This window comes from Balaenoptera ricei, chromosome 11 (assembly GCF_028023285.1).
Source record: "Balaenoptera ricei isolate mBalRic1 chromosome 11, mBalRic1.hap2, whole genome shotgun sequence".
NCBI lineage: Eukaryota > Metazoa > Chordata > Mammalia > Artiodactyla > Balaenopteridae > Balaenoptera > Balaenoptera ricei.
Genome location: NC_082649.1, coordinates 105,809,932 through 105,826,964, shown reverse-complemented (window position 1 = coordinate 105,826,964; position 17,033 = coordinate 105,809,932). Strand labels below are relative to the sequence as shown.

Below are 17,033 nucleotides of genomic sequence, written 5' to 3'. Positions count from 1 at the left end.
TTGATGCTGCTCCTGGAGACCGGAGCGCTGGCAGGGGCCGCCTTGCCTGGGGAGGAGACCCATTCCCTCCCGTCATCCTGCAATTTCTGGTGCATTTTCTCCACGACCTCCCTCTAGTCCTCCCCTCCTCCCTCCGGCCCCCTCCTCCCCCCTCCCTCCGGCCCCCTCCTCCCCCCTCCCTCCGGTCCCCTCCTCCCCCTCCCTCCGGTCCCCTCCTCCCCCTCCCTGCGGTCCTCTCCTCCCTCCTCCCACTAGTCCTCTCCTCCTGCCTCTTCACTCTGCCCATCTCCATCCGTCTCCTTTTCCTCCATTGTCATTTTACTCCTGGTCCCTGCAAGATGAGTGCTGAGGCTTCCTCACTCCTCCAAGGTCGCTAATCTCTGGAATCTTGGTCTTCCTCCTGTGGACACCTGAGTGGGACGAACGCTCCCCTCCTTCCCCACTGGGATTGTTCACCTGCCTTGTGGCACCTGTATTCCTTTCTCCTGGAGGTCTGAAACTCTTAGTCCACATAGCCTGCCCTGTCCCCTGCCTTCTCTGTTTTCTGGTGGGTAACTTTATATTTGCAGAAAACTTACAAGAATAATTCCCATATACCCTTCACTTAGATCCCCCATTGTTAACATTTTGTCACATTTGCTTTGTTATTCTGTGTATGTATATATGGACGTATAGACAAGAGTTTTTCCTAAATCACTTGACAGTAAGTTGCAGGCAAAATTCCCCTTGACCCTTAAGTACTTCAGTGTGTATTTCTTAACAAAGACATTCTCTTACCAAACCACAGTACAGTGATCAAAATCAGGAAATTGACATGGATACAATACTGTTATATAACTACAAACTTTATTCAAACTTTGCCAGTTTTCCCAGCAAAGTCCTTAGTAGCAAAAAAAAAAAAAAAAAAAAGTTACTGTTTCCAGTTCACTGTTCAGTCCAGGATCATGTACTGCCTTTAGTTCTCATGTGTCTTTTGTATCTTTTATTCTGGAACACTCCAGTCTGTCCAGTCTGTCTTTCATGATTGTGATGTTTGTTTTTTTAAGGAGACAGGCCAGTTATTTTGTAGAATACTTCTCAATTTTGGTTTGTCTAGTGTTTCCCCATAATTAGATTCAGGTTCTGCATTTTTGGAAGGAATGTCATACACGGTTTTTCTTTCTCAATTCATCAGACCGCGGTTACTCTTGGACAAGGCTCAGTTTCTTTGCTTGTTAGTCTGCATTCACATTTGGATCCAGTCCCACCGTCCACTCCCCTGGGACCCCCGTTTTCATCCCACCAGGGTCTGTCCCCCAGCCGCCCCTGTGTCACCTCCTGTCATACTTCCGTAGTCTATGCCCCCGGTGGGCCTCCCATTAGTTCTCATTTCTGGTGTAGGAGGCATTTCCCATATTCAGATCATATGCAGGCTTGTCAATAGACGATTGGTCATTTCCTGCCTGGCCCTCTTTCCTGGATCCTGGCTTACCACTCAGGTGTTTACTGTGCTCCTCGTTTGTGGAGCGCACTTCCAGAGTGCTGCTGTTTTCTCTTATGATTTAACAATATGAGCATTCCTTTAATGTTGGTAGTGGAGGAAGAGCTCAAATTAACGGGGTGTTTGTACTGTTGGTGGTGCCCAGGTTCATCTCACTGAATCCAGACCACACCCCTATGTGCTGCGTACTCTTCGTTTTTTACAGGTAAAGAAGAGGAGGCACATGGACGTTAGGTTCCGTGTCCAAGGCCATACAGTTCATAAGCAGTGAAACTGAAATCACACAGTAAAAGGGAAAGGAATAATTTTGGATGCTGAGAGGTGGTAAAAAAAAAAAAAAAAAAAAGTAGAAAAAGAAAATTCTGCTGATTCCCAGCACCAGTGAGCATCAGTTAGTGATTTGTCCAGTCACCAGAGACGAGAGGCTGGAAGAGGGTGGAGGCTTGCTGGGAGATGTCAATTTGGGAGACTTTAGTGTTGAGGCAATAGATAAAGTCTTCAGAAACAGTGAACTCACTGAGAAAGAAGTGCAGAAATTGTGAGTCCAGGGCGGATGGTTTGGAAGTGGTCACATTTAGGGAGAGGGGAGAGGAGCTGACGCAGATTGTGAAGGAGACTCTGCATCGTGACTGGAGGCCCTGTTCTCTCCCTGTGGGGACACCCTGGGTGTGGGAGGTGGAAGGTGGGAGACGGGCTCAGCGAGCAGGCCTTGCTCTCTTGTCCGCTTCGCCAGGCTCTGTGTTAGGTGCTGGGGACACAGGTGAAGAAGATCCCCCTGCTTGTCCAGAGGAGCTTGTAACCTAGTGAGTCCTATTTTATTCTGTTTAGGACAGTAGACGAGTGGTTGCTTTCAATATTATTTGTATAAGACACATTTGTCAAAAGTGTCTCCAAAGCTTAGAATATCCATGCTAGAAAGAATCTTAGAAATCCTAGGCATGGGCATCCTCATTTGTCTCAGGAAAAACTGAAGCCCAGGGTAGCTGAGGAATTTGCCGTTGCTCAGACAAGCAAGGTGGTGGCAAGCCTTCTGGCTCCCAGATCATGTCACCAACAGCATGACCACTGTGACCCCTGTGTTTGGCATGTGTCAGCATCAGGGTGAGTAGAGGGGTTGTCTGGTCAGCTTGCCCCTTGGGGACTGTCCCGCCCCAGTGGGACTCTGTGGGTCAGTGCCTCGCCATTCTGCCACGGTCCAGGCTCTCTCTGAGCTGCTGGCTATTTACAGTGCTTCTTGAGGGTTTCCAGTGCTTTTTGCCTCTGGATTTCACTGTTTCTGTTAATGCAATGGCTCTTCCCACAGTGCTCACTTCCTCCCGTTAGCCAGCTGCCTCTGCCCCAGGGCCAGCTCTTGCATCCGTTCCTCTCTCGTCACTTCCACTATTGTCACTCCATTTATCTCTCCTGGTCCACTGTGACAAGCCCCTAACTCTTCTCTGCTCTCTTCCATCCCCTCCTTCATCTAATTCTTGTGCATTGCTGTCAGATTAATCCTCTAAGAATGAAATTGCACGATTGTAAGGGCTTTTTGTATGTTTTATTGCCCAAACACCCATCTGACATTCTGTTACATAGATTCCCGCCAGGTGGTCAGCCAGCCCATTTCAGTCATGTTTTTATTTTGCATTTCAATTTTAAACAGGTCTGTTATGAAGTTCTTACTTCTATTGAAGTAAAACATTTTTGTTCTTCTTGTTTTATGGTATAATTGTCTCTTGAATCTCTGAAGATGTTAATGATCAGTTCTTCAAAGTGCTTCTTTTTTTGACAAGATTAGCCCTTCTCTCAGAGGCCAGTTGCTTTGCTTTCTCACCCTCATGCTTTTTCCTGAGCCTGGCTTTCCTCAAATGTCTCGTGAATCTTGACTGTTCTTCCATGTTTGTACAGGTGGTACTAGATTGCTCAGTTTTAGGGGCTGTCATGGGTTTCCTCAGCAGTTCTGTGGTCACTGTCCCACCAGCAGGCCTCAGCCCAACTGCTCTGTGTGGGGAACAGGTCAGCTTCCCTACAGAGTGTGTGCAGGGGTGGAGGAGGGGAAGATCTTAAATTACTAAGTCTCTGCTGCCCTGAAGAGTATAATTAACAACAAAAGTGGGGTGGTGGACTGTTTTAATTATTCATTTAAATGTTATAGTGGGAGTTCAGTGATCAGCTTCTAAAAATCATACTTTTTCTTATGAAAAGTAATAATTCTTAGAGCCCTCTGGATCCTTGTTCTAATTTGAACAATTGCTCTCTAGGCCTGCTTCCCAGCTTCTGTCCTGAGATTGATTTTCATGACATTTCTCTTATATTTCTTGATTTCCCATGTCTTTTTGGATTTCTTGGAGAACTTCCTTAATTCATTCTCTCAGAATCTGTGGATAAGAAAACCTTTAAGTCCTTACATACATGACAGTGTCTTTATTTTGTAATCACATTTGAATGATAGTTTAGTTGGGTATAAAACTCCAAGTTCAAAATAAGCTTCCCTCAGAATTTTGAACACATTTTCCCTTCCTGCAATCTAGTGTTATTAATTAGAAGCTTGATGATGATTTGATAATCTGTTTCTTGTTGCTTTATAGGTAGCCCTCTGAGAGTTGGACTGTCTTAGGAATGAGGCTAGGTGTGAGTCTTTTATGACTGACCTTGTTTATTACCTTTCCAACATGACGATACATGTTGTGAGGCCTGGGAACTTTGTTTGGCTATTATTCTCTCCATTTTATTTCTATCTTTTTGAAAATCATATTAGCTAGTTGCTAGACTTCGTACATTGATCACCTATATCTTTTAGCTTTTCTTTCCTTTTGCTTTTGTTCTGATGACTTTTCCTTGATTTTTCTTCTAGCTGTTCTATCGAATTTTCACATTTAAACAATTGAGTTTCAGTTTCCAAGAAGTTTTCTTTTTTAAAAATTACTTGATTTTCTTATTAGCCTGTTCTTATTTTAGGGATGCAATATTTTTAGGTCTTTCTGAGGATACTCATTAGAATTTTAAAAACTATCTTGTGTTCCCTGAGTTTTCTGTTCTGTGTCCTTGCTAACCCCGCAGTAGTTCTCTCTCCTTAATTCTGATGGAAAGAGAGTCCCCCTCCTCCACTGCTGACTTTTCCTGTGTTTATTTTGGCTGAGGGATTATCTGATCTTATGATCTCATCTGCTTTCCATGTTCCCAGAAATTTATCTAAATTTTTTAGACTTTCATTTTGACAGTGAAAAAAAAAATTCTGTCATATGACAGAAATTTGGGAGGAGGAGAATGAGCAGCTCAGTCACCACCCTAGACCTTTCCCAGCCCTCTCAGTTCTACGCAGTATTTCAGAACTGTCTTTGATATTTATTATTTTGAAACAAAATGGCAGCCAATAACAGTTGCTACCTAGATATAGATTCTGATATTTGAATGAATTTCCAACAAAACTGGTCTGTGCTTTTCACGTGTCATTATCCTGACGGGGCCTGGGGTGCGCTGAGAAGCCAGATGTCCTGGTCTCCAGGAGACCTCCGTATTCTACTTCAGAGTGTCGTTCCAGGGATGGCAGGGAGAGGAACCTCCCCTTCCACCCGCCGGCAGTGGCCCCGTGAGTGCTGGAAGGCTCCAGACGCTGGGTGGGCTCAGCCAGTGCCCCTCTCTGTTCTCCCAGCATCTTCCATTTCCCAGTCGGGACCTGATTTACAGAATAAGAGCACTGGCTAGGGACAGTGGTGGTCATCTGTGATCAGAGGGCTCTCAGACCTCATTGGGGGGTTTCACCTGGAAGACCCCCACCCCAGCCCATTAGAAAAGGGGTGGAGGGTCGTGATGGGGTCTCCCGGGGAGAGCCCAGACAAGGCACCTTAGGGACCCTGTGCGCCAGATGTTAGCGGGCCACCTCCGGGGAGCGTGTAGGCTTCGCACCTTCCCGTGGTCATGGGACTTCAGTGGCAGATTTGTGTTGTTTTATTCCCATGAAGGAAGTGAGGACCAGCCTGGTCTTTGTCCCCCCAGTCTGTCCCCACCAATCCAGCCTATTTCCCACTCCTTTCCCACACGATCAACTGTCCAACCTCCCCCCCGTTCCCCTGAGGGTCTCACGGTTCTTTTTATCATCCGTTCAGCACATACTCAGCAAATCAACGAATGATGAAGCTCGTGAATGAACTCTCCATCTCTGTCTGTAGATTACGGTTTTCCAGACCTGACTGAGAAGGCTGGTCCCATAGAGGATACCGGCCAGAGTCAAGAGGGGGCGAGCCTCCCGTCTCCCCTGCCCAAGATGAGCCTGGTGGAGCCACCCTGGCATGTGGTCCCCGGAGAGGAGGAAGAGGAGGAGCAGCTGCTGCCTGTGACCAGGTCCCAAGAAGAATCCCAAAGTCAGGTCCACGGCTTTCCTCCCACCGGCAGCAGCCAGACCCCAGGGGCCCCCGAACACCGGCACGAAGAGTCTGGGGACCAGGCCTCCTCGGGTGTGGAGGTGGGGAGCAGCATGGAGCCGAGCCTTTCCCCGCCCACAATCACCCCAAGTCCAGTGACCCTGGGGGGTCAGGATGTGGCCGACTGGGGGGCAGGGGGCACGGCGCTGCCAGCCGCAGGGCACGGGCTAGAGTTGGAGGCCCCTCGGGAGCCCAGTGAGGAGGCCACTGCGGGAACAGCTGGCTTGGCCGGCCGGCCGGGGGAGGGACCGTCCCCGGCCTCGTTCCCTCAGACAGAAGCTCCCAGCGGGGCTGAGGCCTCAGACGAAGACCCCACGCACCCTGGAGCCTCAGCCTCTTTCTCACTGGCCCCTGGAGACCTGGAGCTGACACCTTCCTCTGCTGCCGTGGGACGAGAAACCCTCAGCCAGCTGCCCCAGGAAGGGCAGACCGCCGACGCTCCGTCTAGAACACCCTGGGACTCCACGCAGGTAAGTGAAGGTGCTCGCGGGCTGCCCGGCCATGCCCAGCTCGCGGCATGGGGAGGGCTCTGCTGGGCCCCGGGACAGCGGGTGGATCCCGGGCAGAACTTCGGGGGGCACAGCTCGTGGCCCAGCAGTGGGTGTCCTCTCCACACTGAGGTGCACAGGCTCGGCACCCCCGCCCAGTCGTCATGGGTTCGGGTGCCCTCTGCTCGTCCCAGCCGCCGAGGGTGGGTGCTGGCAGCGCTCTGGCCAGCCCCACCTCCACGGCCCCCACCACTGTGCAGTTGCCCTTGCTCTCCTCCTCTCCCGCCCACCCCGACGCCAGAAGGAGAGGAGGGGTCCCAGGTGGTCAGCTGTGCATCTGGCCCACAGGCGTGCTACTGTTTGCCCTTGAGTACATTACACATGAGTTTGCCTTCAAAAGCCTCTAGGCCGGTGCCTGCAGCCGGGCCCCTGTGACACGGCTCCCGCCTCCACTCCCTGCAGGCATCGGGTTTGTGAACCTTGGCCGGGTCCTGGGCATGTCACCTTCCGGAGGCTGTCTGCTCTCACCCAGCTGTGACACCCGTGCCTGGCCTCGCCCTCCTAGCTTCTCACAGGGTGCTGTCCACCCTCCCTCCAGATGCCCTTCCTATTTCTTTGCACAGGTGATCTGCAAAGACTGGAGCAACCTAGCCGGAAAGAACTACATCATCCTGACCATGGCGGAGAACGTGGACTGTGTGAGTGCTGGTGGGGCGGGCCGGGCCGGGGTGGGTGGCCTGGCCCTTCGGGGGCGGGGGGGCGGGGAGCCGGCTCCCACCAGCGTCTGAGAAAAGAGTGCTCTCGGGTTTTTAAATCCCCAAGGCTCTTTGTGCTTGCCCCTCTCCGTTTTTGATTCTGTGTGTGATGTCGTCTGTCTCTGAGGATATTGAAATTGTTTTTTAAAGAGTTGTTTTCTACCTGTACGGGATGCTTTCCCCATTGGTTAGTTTTGTTCTCAATTTTCCACGTGCGTCCTCTCCTCAGATGTCTGGCGGCGTTTGTTTGGTGCTGTTTAAGGAGGGCCAGCAAAAGCTGGTCGGAAGCTTTGAGCCTGGGGGTGGGCTTCACTGTAGCTTCTCTGGAGGGTGGTCTGGCTGGGCCATTTCATTTGAAAATTTCTCATGTCAGTGTCTTTAGGACCTTCCTCTTGGGTGATTAGATTCTTGGAAAAAGGAACTTCTGTCCTTCAGGGAGGGAGGGTATGGGGCTGGTCTCCAGGGCTCTGGGAGCAGCTTGGGAGAGGGCTGTGTTTCTGTGTTGGGACACATGTGCCTGATGGGTGAGTTCATTCACTGCACCCATTCGCAGTGTGAGCCCCTCCCACAGCTGGGTCTTGTGTCCTCAAGGTCCGAGACCCTCCATTTTACCATCATTGAAGAACAAGCTTCCGGTCTTCTGCAGGGAGAAGGGATGTTTGTCAGCTGTGCGGTGTCAGGGGGAGCTAGGGATCCATTGCTTCTTAAACCCCCTCTCAGTGTGGTCCTGTGCTGGTGCTGTTTCCGTTCTCTCTCCCAGGGGGAGCCGGTGCTGCTTATCCAGGGCACTTGGCAAGTCGGACGAGGAGTCTGGTCGCTGCGCAGCTCTCCCCGTCCGGCTCAGCATCTGGCTGTCTGGGGCTCGCTGAACTGGGAAACTAACTCACCCATCCGCTTCCGGTGATCACGTGCTGTGGCTCTTGTCTCCTTTGCTGTTTTGTTGTGGTTTTGTCTTTGTGGTTTTAGACCTTAAAAAAAAACCTTCATTCTTGTTCAGTGTGTTTGGGAGAAAAGTTAAAGTACATGCACACGTTTAATCCAAAAGTGACCAGTGAGGTGTTCTCTTTTTCCCAGCATCTTTATAAAGTGATAGATTGTAACATCGTTGATGTGTTTTAATCCAGGGCAGTTATTAGTCTTGCTGATGCTCACTCTGTTAACTGGAAAAAAAGCGCAACGTAAGGGCTGTGAGTTGAGTTTATTCAGTGTCTGAGGACGGTGGCCTGGGAGACAGCCTCTCGGGGGGACGGACCAGGATACACATGAACTTCGGTGACGAGGATGCCTGCAGCGGAGACCTCAGGAAAAGGTCACTGCTGGCCTTGAGGACCAGATGTCTCAGTTAATGATTTGAGTGCTTTTCTCTGTGTGGGACAATGCAGGAATCTGGGGTCAATGCCATTCTTCCTTAGTATACATTTTAACTCTCTGGGGGCCCATATATCCAGACACAGAATGCTTCGTCCTGCATTCCTCTCAGAGTGTAGGTCAGCGACTGCAGTGGCTTAAGACTTGATCCTTGTGGAACTGAGTGGCGGGCAGCCTGCTTTGCCTACAGCCCCATCTTTGGCCAGTGAAAGCCTCAACTCAGAGTTGGCTTCTGAGTCCTTTTGACCAACCTTCAGTGTTTGATAGTTTCCCTGCTTTCTGTGTACGAGGATGTTCCAGGCTGTTCTTGAATGTTCCCTTCCCCGGACACGGAATCAACATTCTTCAAGGAGCCCTCATGGCTTTTATGGGGACTTGAGACTCTGGAATTTGGGGTGCACATACTTGAACAATGAAGTCTAAAGTTAATGTCTCTGTTCTCTTCCCAAAGAACACATAGAAGTTAAAATGCTTTCATTCTGCTTTCCCTGTTTTTGTCTGGTTTGTTATTCTCATTTAATACTTGACATCCACCTAATTAGTCAATATTATTTTTTACGGTGGATTTTTTAATTGTAAAAAAATCTAACATAAAATTTATCATTCTAATCATTTTTAAGTGTACGGTTGTGTTAAGTACATTTACATTACTGTGAAACAGATCCCCAGAACTTTTTCATCTTGCAAAAACTGCAGTTCTGTCCCCATTAAACAACTCCATTTCCCCCTCTCTCAGCCACCCTTCTACTTTCTGTCTCTGTGAATCTGAGTGCTCTGGGTCCCTCGTGTTAGTGGGATCACACAGTATTTGTCTTTTTGTGACTGGCTGGTTTCACTGAGCATAATGTCCTCAAGGTTTGTACCAGTTGTAGCAGGCATCAGAATTTCCTTCCTTTTTAAGGCTGAGTAATATTCCATTGTGTGGATGGACCACATTTTGTTTATCTGTTCATTTGCTGATAGACATGTTTTAGCTGTTGTGAATAATCCCGCTATGAACTTGATGTACAAATATCTCTCCCAGACTCTGCTTTCAGTCCTTTTGGTATATATGCAGAAGTGGAATTCCCAGATCATCTGGTGATTTTATCTCTAATCTTTTGAGGAACTGCCATACTGTTTCCTGCAGCAGCTGCACCATCCTACATTCCCCCCACAGTCACTTGGAGGAGTTGGCGTATAACCTCAGGGCCTGGACCGTAGCAGGGGCACTGGGGCCCCTGCACTGGGAAAAACAGTGTGACGTGCAGGGAGGGTCACCTGCCCAGGAGTCAGCAGGGAAGACAGGTCACATCCTGAGTGTGCTACACTCGAGGGGCGTCCTCATGCCTCACCATGTACAGCCAGAAAAGGGCACGGGTCAGACATGTGCAGCGCAGCAGGCTGTCACATGAGGACACAAAACACGGTCGGCAGCCCCTGAGGCCCCTCTTACTCTCCCTTCCAGACACTGTTTCCTCAAGGGAACCATCTTATTGGCTTGTAATGCCATGAATTAATTTTGCATGCTTTTGAACTTTACATAAGTGGCGTCATTGAGTGTGTAATATTCTGTCTGGCTTTTTGTGCTTCAACATCTTGCTTTTGAGATTCACCTGTATCGTTGCGTGTGTTGCCGTGTGTTCACGCTCGTTCTCTTTATCCCTTTGACTGGTGACAGACGTTGGGGAGCTTCAGTTTCAGGTGTTGTGGATCTGCTGCTCTGGAGGTTCTGGGACCTGCGCTTTGGCGGGTGGGCACCCGGGCACATTCCGACGGGTGGTGCCGTGGGGTCATCGTGTACGCGTACGTTCACCTTCACTGGATGCTGTCCAGAGACTTTCCACGGTGACCGTGCCAGTGAGTCTGCGGCAGCGCCTGGGTGCTCTGGGGCTGCCATGTCTGCCGGCCATCGGTGGTGGTTTTCATTTTAACCATTTTGCGAGGTATGTGGTGTGGTGGCATCACTTTGTGGTTTTACCTTGCATTTCCCTGATGATTAACAAAGTTGAACAACTTTTCATGTGTGTTTTAGCCTCTTTTTGTCAAGTGCCTCATCAGCCCTTTTGCTCATTTATCGACTGGGTTATCTGACTTTTTATTTATTGATGTCTGTAAATTATTTATATGTCCTGGATATGAAACCTCTGTCTCGTATACATATTGTAAATGTTTTCTCCTACTCTGTGGGGTGCCTTTTCACCCTCTTAATAGTACCCTCTGATAAATGGATGTTCTTAATTTTTTTTAAACTTCATCATAAAATACTCCAACTTATCAATTTTTTCGTTCATGGTTAGTGGTTTTGGGTCCAATTTAGAAATGTTTGCCTACTCCAAGGCCATGCTTGTTTCTAAAAGCTTTAGATCTGAAATGCATCTGAAATTGACTTTGGTGTATGGTGTGAAGTATGAGTCCAGGTATGATTTTTCTTTTCTGCTGAGATATCCAGTTGTCCCAGCACCTATGATTGAATAAGTACTTTCAATCCTCACAGTAAGCCCATGGATTTAGGACCGATGCCCACATTTTCAGATGGGGAAACTGAGGCTCAGAGAGGTACAGTATGTTGCTAAAGGTCACAGAGCTGATAAATGGCAGAACCAAGATTTGAATCCATATTTGATTCCAAAGCCAAGGCTTTTTCCTCAGGCCACTGACGCTCAGTTCCCATCTACAGAATAAATGGTATGAAATACCTAGTCATCAGACCCTCCCAGAACTGACTTTGTGGGTCTAGGGCTTAAGCCAGGCAAACATCTGGACCCCGAAAATGGGGGGTGTGCGCAGGTGGTGGAGCACAGGGCTGCAGCCCACACACGCGCGGGGGGGCGCCGCCCCAAGGAGGGCTCAGGCACGGCTTCCCCTCCCCTGCACGCGCGCACCGACGGTAGCGGCCATTTCAGGAGCTGGGGCTTCCCGAGCCGCTCGCTCGGGCCACCTCCAGGTACCAGCCTTCTCCCAGGTGTGGAACTGAGCAGGCTTCTCTTAGGCTGCTGAGCCTAACGCTCGTGAGAGCCTGCACTGGGCACTTGCCATGGCAGCAAGGCACTTCGTCACGTTGGTAGCATGGCAGCCACGCTCCTTAGCTTGGGCCCCAGCAGAAAGGAGAGCCCACAGGGCTGGCCTGGAGAGACGCCTGTGTCTCAGGGGCAGAGACACCTGGCTCGCGGCCCCGCGGCTGGGAGCATTGGAGGCAGGAGCCCACGTACAGCAGGGAGGGGCTGCTGGGGGCCAGGGGTCGGGGGACCCGGCCCGAGGAGGGCCTATTCCCAGATGGGCCAGGAAGGGACCGTGACAGGCCGGGAGCCAGAGGCAAGGCCTCCTGCCCCGTGCCGAGCTCCTGTTCAGTGCCAGCCTCTCGCTTTTGTTTTTAAGTTGTGTAATTACCTGTGTACAAGCTGAAGGAAGTCTAAGCAGCACAGGAGTGTCAGATGGGAAAGAAGTCTCCTTTCCCCTTCTCCTGCCCCTCCCTGCTGCCAGGGCTCTACCATGATGGCCATCTCTGCTAATTCTCCTGGTCACCGCTGCACCCTGTGAGGACGCAGACGTCTTTTTTTTTTTAATCTATTTTATACATATTAGTGTATGTATGTCAACCCCAATCTCCCAGTTCATCACCCCCCGCACCCCCCCCCCCCGCCCCGCTTTCCCGCCTCGGTGTCCACACATTTCTTCTCTACTGCAGACTCTTTCTTGACTCCCCAGCTTTGAGCCCTATCTCTCCAGTGTCAGGCGGAGGGGAGTTTGGGGAGGATGCCTCCCGCCTCTCCTCCCGTTTTGGTGGCCGTATTGACGTGCACTCTCTTGTCCCCCCACCCCCCACATACTCGTCCCTCACGTGACACGTCTGGACGCTCAGGCCCTGCGTGAGTGCAAGAGGCCAAGGCAGGAGGGGGCACCTGGACACCTGCAGGGACCAAGTGAACTTGGGTCTTTCTGTGCCCACTGTCCCCCGAGGCTGGGCTCACAGCCTCCTCCGCGGTCCGCAGAGCTCCCTGAGCAGCCCCTCTGGGCAGCCCGCTGGCCTTTCCCGGGTCAGAGGGGCCCAGGCCTAGAGGCTAGGGTCGGGGGGCGCCACCCCTCACCGAACGCGGGGCTTTCTCTCTGCCCTCGTAGGAGGTGTTCCGGCGGCACCGGGGGCTGCAGCTCCTGGCCCTGGTGGAGGGGGTGCTGCCCCGCCACGGCAGCGGCCGCCACGGGGACTGGCACATCTCCCTGAGCAAGCCCAGCGAGAAGGAGCAGCGCCTGCTGATGGCCTTGGTGGGCGAGCAGGGTGAGCGGGGGCTGCGGGGAAGGCAGGCTGAGCCCTAACTGGACTCCCTGGTCGGGAGGGAGGCGCAGGCCCATGTGCTGTGTGTGGTGGGGGAGGGGCCGTGGGTGTGGCTGCCGGAAGCCACACCCACCATAGGTGGGCCAGCGGGTGGGCAGCAGGTGCAGGTCATGGTGTGCGTGGGCTCCAGGCTGGGGAGTGAGGCTCGGAGGCTCAGACAGGGGGTCCGAGGGTCAGGAGCCCGAGCACCGCTGCGTCCAGGGCTGCACTGATGGTGCGTTTCCCCAGGGGTGGTGCCCACTCAAGACGTCCTCTCCATGCTGGGCGACATCCGCAGGAGCCTGCTGGAGGTAAGAGCGCGGCCGTGCTCCCTGCACCCCTAAAACTCTGGGGCGGGGCTGCCTTCCCTGAGGCGTGAGGGCCTGCGTGGCGGGGTGCGGCCTGAAGCAGCTCTGGACAGCTCCTGTCTCCGGTCTCCGAGGCCCAGCTCCCGAGGAGCACGGAGCTACCAGCTGCGGTGTGTGCGACATGCGACAGCAGGCGCAGACCCAAGCCGTGGAGGGAGGTGGTCAGGAGAGGACGCAGAGGGAGGGGCCCCCCCGAGGGGATCTTGGAGGGTAAGCAGAGTTCTCTGGTGGATGGCGGAGAAGCACCACGTCTGGCCAGGAAATCGTGCAGAAGCCTGGTGGGTGGGGAGAACGTGGCGCAGTTCCAAAAGGCACAAAAGAAAGTGTCACCAGGCACTCCCCACTGAGAGTCGCGGCGCTGGGCCAGCTCGGGAGCCCCGGGGCGGGGGGGATGGGGGGCGACCCAGGCAGTCCACCGCACACCTGGCCGGCCCCAGGGACCTGGGCTGAGGAGACAGGCTGGCCGACCTCTACTCCAGATCCACCTTCCCCAGAGGAGGAAGTGCAGTTCCTCACCTCCCTTCTTGAGGACAGCCCGCGTCCTCCAGGCCCCGTCCACTCACTGGAATCCAGGGGCCTTATCAGTCCCCTTAGTTCTCGAGAGCCCTGCAGTATTTGTTTTTTTTGTTTTTATTTATTTATTTATTTATTTATTTATTTATTTATTTATTTATTTAATTTTTGGCTCCGTTGGGTCATCGTTGCTGTGCATGGGCTTTCTCTAGTTGCGGCGAGTGGGGGTTACTCTCTGTTGCGGTGCAGCGGCTTCTCATTGTGGTGGCTTCTCTTGTTGCAGAGCACGGGCTCTAGGTGCGTATGCTTCAGTAGTTGTGACACGCGGGCTCAGTAGTTGTCGCAGGCTCAGTAATTGTGGCACACTGGCTGAGTTGCTCCGCGGTATCTTCCCGGACCGGGGCTCGAACCCATGTCCTCTGCATTGGCAGGCGGATTCTTAACCACTGCGCCACCAGGGAAGCCCCTTGCAGTGTTTTTAGTTTGTTTTTTATATATTTATTTATTTGGCTGTGTCGGGTCTTAGTTGTGGCATGAGGGATCTTTAGTTGTGGCATGTGAACTCTTAGTTGTGGCATGTGGGATCTAGTTTCGTAACCAGTGATCGAACCCAGGCCCCCTGCATTGGGAGCGTGGAGTCTTAGCCCCTGGACCACCAGGGAAGTCCCTCGAGAGCCCTCCAGTGTTTGTTGACAGAGCTGAGGCACACGTGCACGTGGGCCCCGCCTCCTTATCTAGTCCACGCCAGGCTGGGGGTGGCCTCCGTGGTGGTTTGCGGCTTTTTGATAAGTGTGCTGAGTGCCAGACTGGGTTCTCTCACTCGGCCCTGAGCACCACCGCGGGGTTGTAAGCAGTAAATAAGGCCCCCTGTTGAGTACCGTAGGTGCCCCATTTAAGACGGGAGCTGAAACCCAGAGCAGGGAGGTGACTTGCCCAAAATGGCACAGCTAGTGCGTGGCCGAGCCAGGCTTTGGACCAGGCCTGAGAGATTCAAGAGCCTAGGCCTTTCACCGTGATGCTGTATCTACATCACCTGGGTAGCCATGGGGGGCCGGTCCAGTTGTGAGATTTGGGGTTCATGAACACTTGGGGGCTGGTGGAAACTTGGGTTTAACCTTTTTTTACAGACCCTTCTGCTTCTTCCCTCCCCTGGGTATTCTGGCTTTACCGGATGTTTCATTCAGACTGATTCAGCCGAAAAGCATGCTCGGTCTTTGGACATATATTAGTGGGCAGATTTAGCACGTGCATTGGTGGTGAATCTAGCAGGAAAACTGAGCCTTGATCACTTAAAAAGTGAATAGAGAAAGTACTGGAAATATACAGGTGGTTCACAGGAAGAAGAGCTAATACCTGGCTTTAGAAAGGGGCTCCCAGGTCTCTGCGCCGGAGCCAGTGGATGGCACCCTCACCCTGGCACCTGTCATGTGATGATGGCGCCTCGCCTTTCCTGCTTTCCTCCACCCGAGATGCTGATTGTGGAGAGCGTCTGCCTGACCCGGTGGGGACAGAGCAGCCACTTGGCCAGAGAAGGCCGCCCACTCAAGACAACCCGCAGTGTCGGGGGGGGGGGGGTGCTGGGCAGTAAATGACATTGGTGACCACTCCAGTGGGAAGAGGGAGGAAGCTGGGAGACTGGGAGTGGCCGAGGACGTGGACCATCCCCAGCCCCCCGTGCACTCTCTCTGGCCCACAATGGCCATAATGATACTGGGACACCCCTGCCTCCCAAGGTAGAAGCTGTGTTTGCGATTCCTTGCGGTGTGTGGTGGAGAATGTGAGGGGAGAGCTTCACAGCTGCTCTTGTCCTTTTTCAAGCTGGTGGGGACAGTGTGGATTGTGACTGCCAGCATGGGGCCAACCTCAGTGGGGGGTTAGGGCCCCCAGCAGGTGGGTTTAGGGCCCAACGTCGGCTGCAGCAGGGTCAGAGCCACTGCGGGCTTGTGAGGAGTCTGGGGATGGAGGCGCCCGCAGGCAGGTGGGGTGGGGATCGGGCAGGGTCCTCGCTGAGCACAGGTCCAGGCCTCTGAGGGAGCTTGTTCCAAGCCTGTTCCGCGTCCCTGAGCTCCGACCCCACGGGCCCTGTGGGGAGCCCTGGCACCCTAGGACCTCGGCTAAGGAACCGGGCCCCTCCCGCCCCCAGATTGGCATCCAGAACTACTCCACCACCAGCAGCTGCCAGGCCCGGGCCAGCCAGGTACGCAGCGACTACGGGACGCTCTTTGTGGTGCTGGTGGTCATCGGCGCCATCTGCGTCATCATCATCGTGCTCGGCCTGCTCTATAACTGCTGGCAGCGCCGGCTGCCCAAGCTGAAACACGTGGTGAGCGAGCGTGGAGCCCAGTGGGGCCGGGGGCTGGGCCGCGGTGGTGCCGGTGAGGGAAGGGGTGCCCGGCAAGCTCAGGCGTCGTCAGAGACTCTGGGTCCTCAGCTGCCGGTGGGCCGACTGCGGGCGCGGCGCTAGTGCCGGGCCTGGCCCCCAGTTGCCCTCTGCAGGGCGCCAGCCTCGCATCCGGTGCTGGAGGTGCAGGGAGTGGGACGTTGGCTGCACCCGCAGGGCCGCTCCTGGCCGCAGTCCCTTGCAGGCCTGGGCTCCTGTGGATGCCTCACCAGACAGGCCCTGGCTTGGGGTCAAGAGGAGGCTCCAGCAGCTTGGCAGCTCCCCGCAAAGGAGGGGCCCGGGCACAAGGCTCCTGTTTCCCATGAGTCCCTTTAGAAGGGGTGGGTGGTGGTGGGAGGGATCAGATGGTGTCAGGGAGGCCACGGGTCTGTTCCGTGCGAAGGGTCAGTAGTCATTTTAAGAAAGGAGCTGAGCTGTGGAACCAGAGCCGACGCGGCCTGCGTCCATCAGGGTCCGCTGGGGTCCCCTGCGTGCGGTTTCGCCGGCCTGAGGACCGGTGAAGGGATGGTGCGGGGGCGGCGGGGGCCCGGCGTGCTCTCCCAGCGGCCCCTCCCGCCGCAGTCGCACGGCGAGGAGCTGCGCTTCGTGGAGAACGGCTGCCACGACAACCCCACGCTGGACGTGGCCAGCGACAGCCAGTCGGAGATGCAGGAGAAGCAGCCCAGCCTGAACGGCGGCGGCGCCGTCAACGGCCCGGGGGGCTGGAGCGCGCTCATGGGGGGCAAGCGCGACCCCGAGGACTCGGACGTATTCGAGGAGGACACGCACCTGTGAGGGGCTGTGCCCCGCCCGGCCCTCGTCGCGGGGTCCCTGCTTTCCCCCGACTCACGGCGCAACTCGGCCCCGTCCCCGTCCCCACCCGAGGCCCCGAGGGGCTGCCCCGGGACCCCATTAAAGCCGCCCGGAGAGCACGCCGGGCCTCGCGCATCCGCCTGCGCGACTGGTTCTTGCGCCTGTGGTTGGAGGGGG

The 17,033-nt window shown here is 53.8% G+C and overlaps 1 protein-coding gene across 2 annotated transcripts in view; it reads left to right on the top strand.

Annotated features, from left to right (window-relative positions):
• Nucleotides 1–16,991, top strand: part of PODXL2 (podocalyxin like 2) — a 32,866-nt gene extending 15,875 nt beyond the window's left edge. The window contains exons 3-9 of one of the 2 annotated variants that reach the window (XM_059940519.1): nucleotides 5,629–5,921; nucleotides 6,153–6,350; nucleotides 6,992–7,066; nucleotides 12,590–12,746; nucleotides 13,032–13,093; nucleotides 15,807–15,986; nucleotides 16,626–16,991. In XM_059940519.1, the coding sequence (XP_059796502.1) occupies nucleotides 5,629–5,921; nucleotides 6,153–6,350; nucleotides 6,992–7,066; nucleotides 12,590–12,746; nucleotides 13,032–13,093; nucleotides 15,807–15,986; nucleotides 16,626–16,838 (1,178 nt within the window). In that variant the 3' untranslated portion in view covers nucleotides 16,839–16,991. Of the gene's footprint in view, nucleotides 1–5,628; nucleotides 6,351–6,991; nucleotides 7,067–12,589; nucleotides 12,747–13,031; nucleotides 13,094–15,806; nucleotides 15,987–16,625 lie in introns of both variants that reach the window. The other variant, XM_059940518.1, reaches the window with a different exon arrangement.
• The last annotated feature ends 42 nt before the right edge of the window (nucleotides 16,992–17,033 follow it).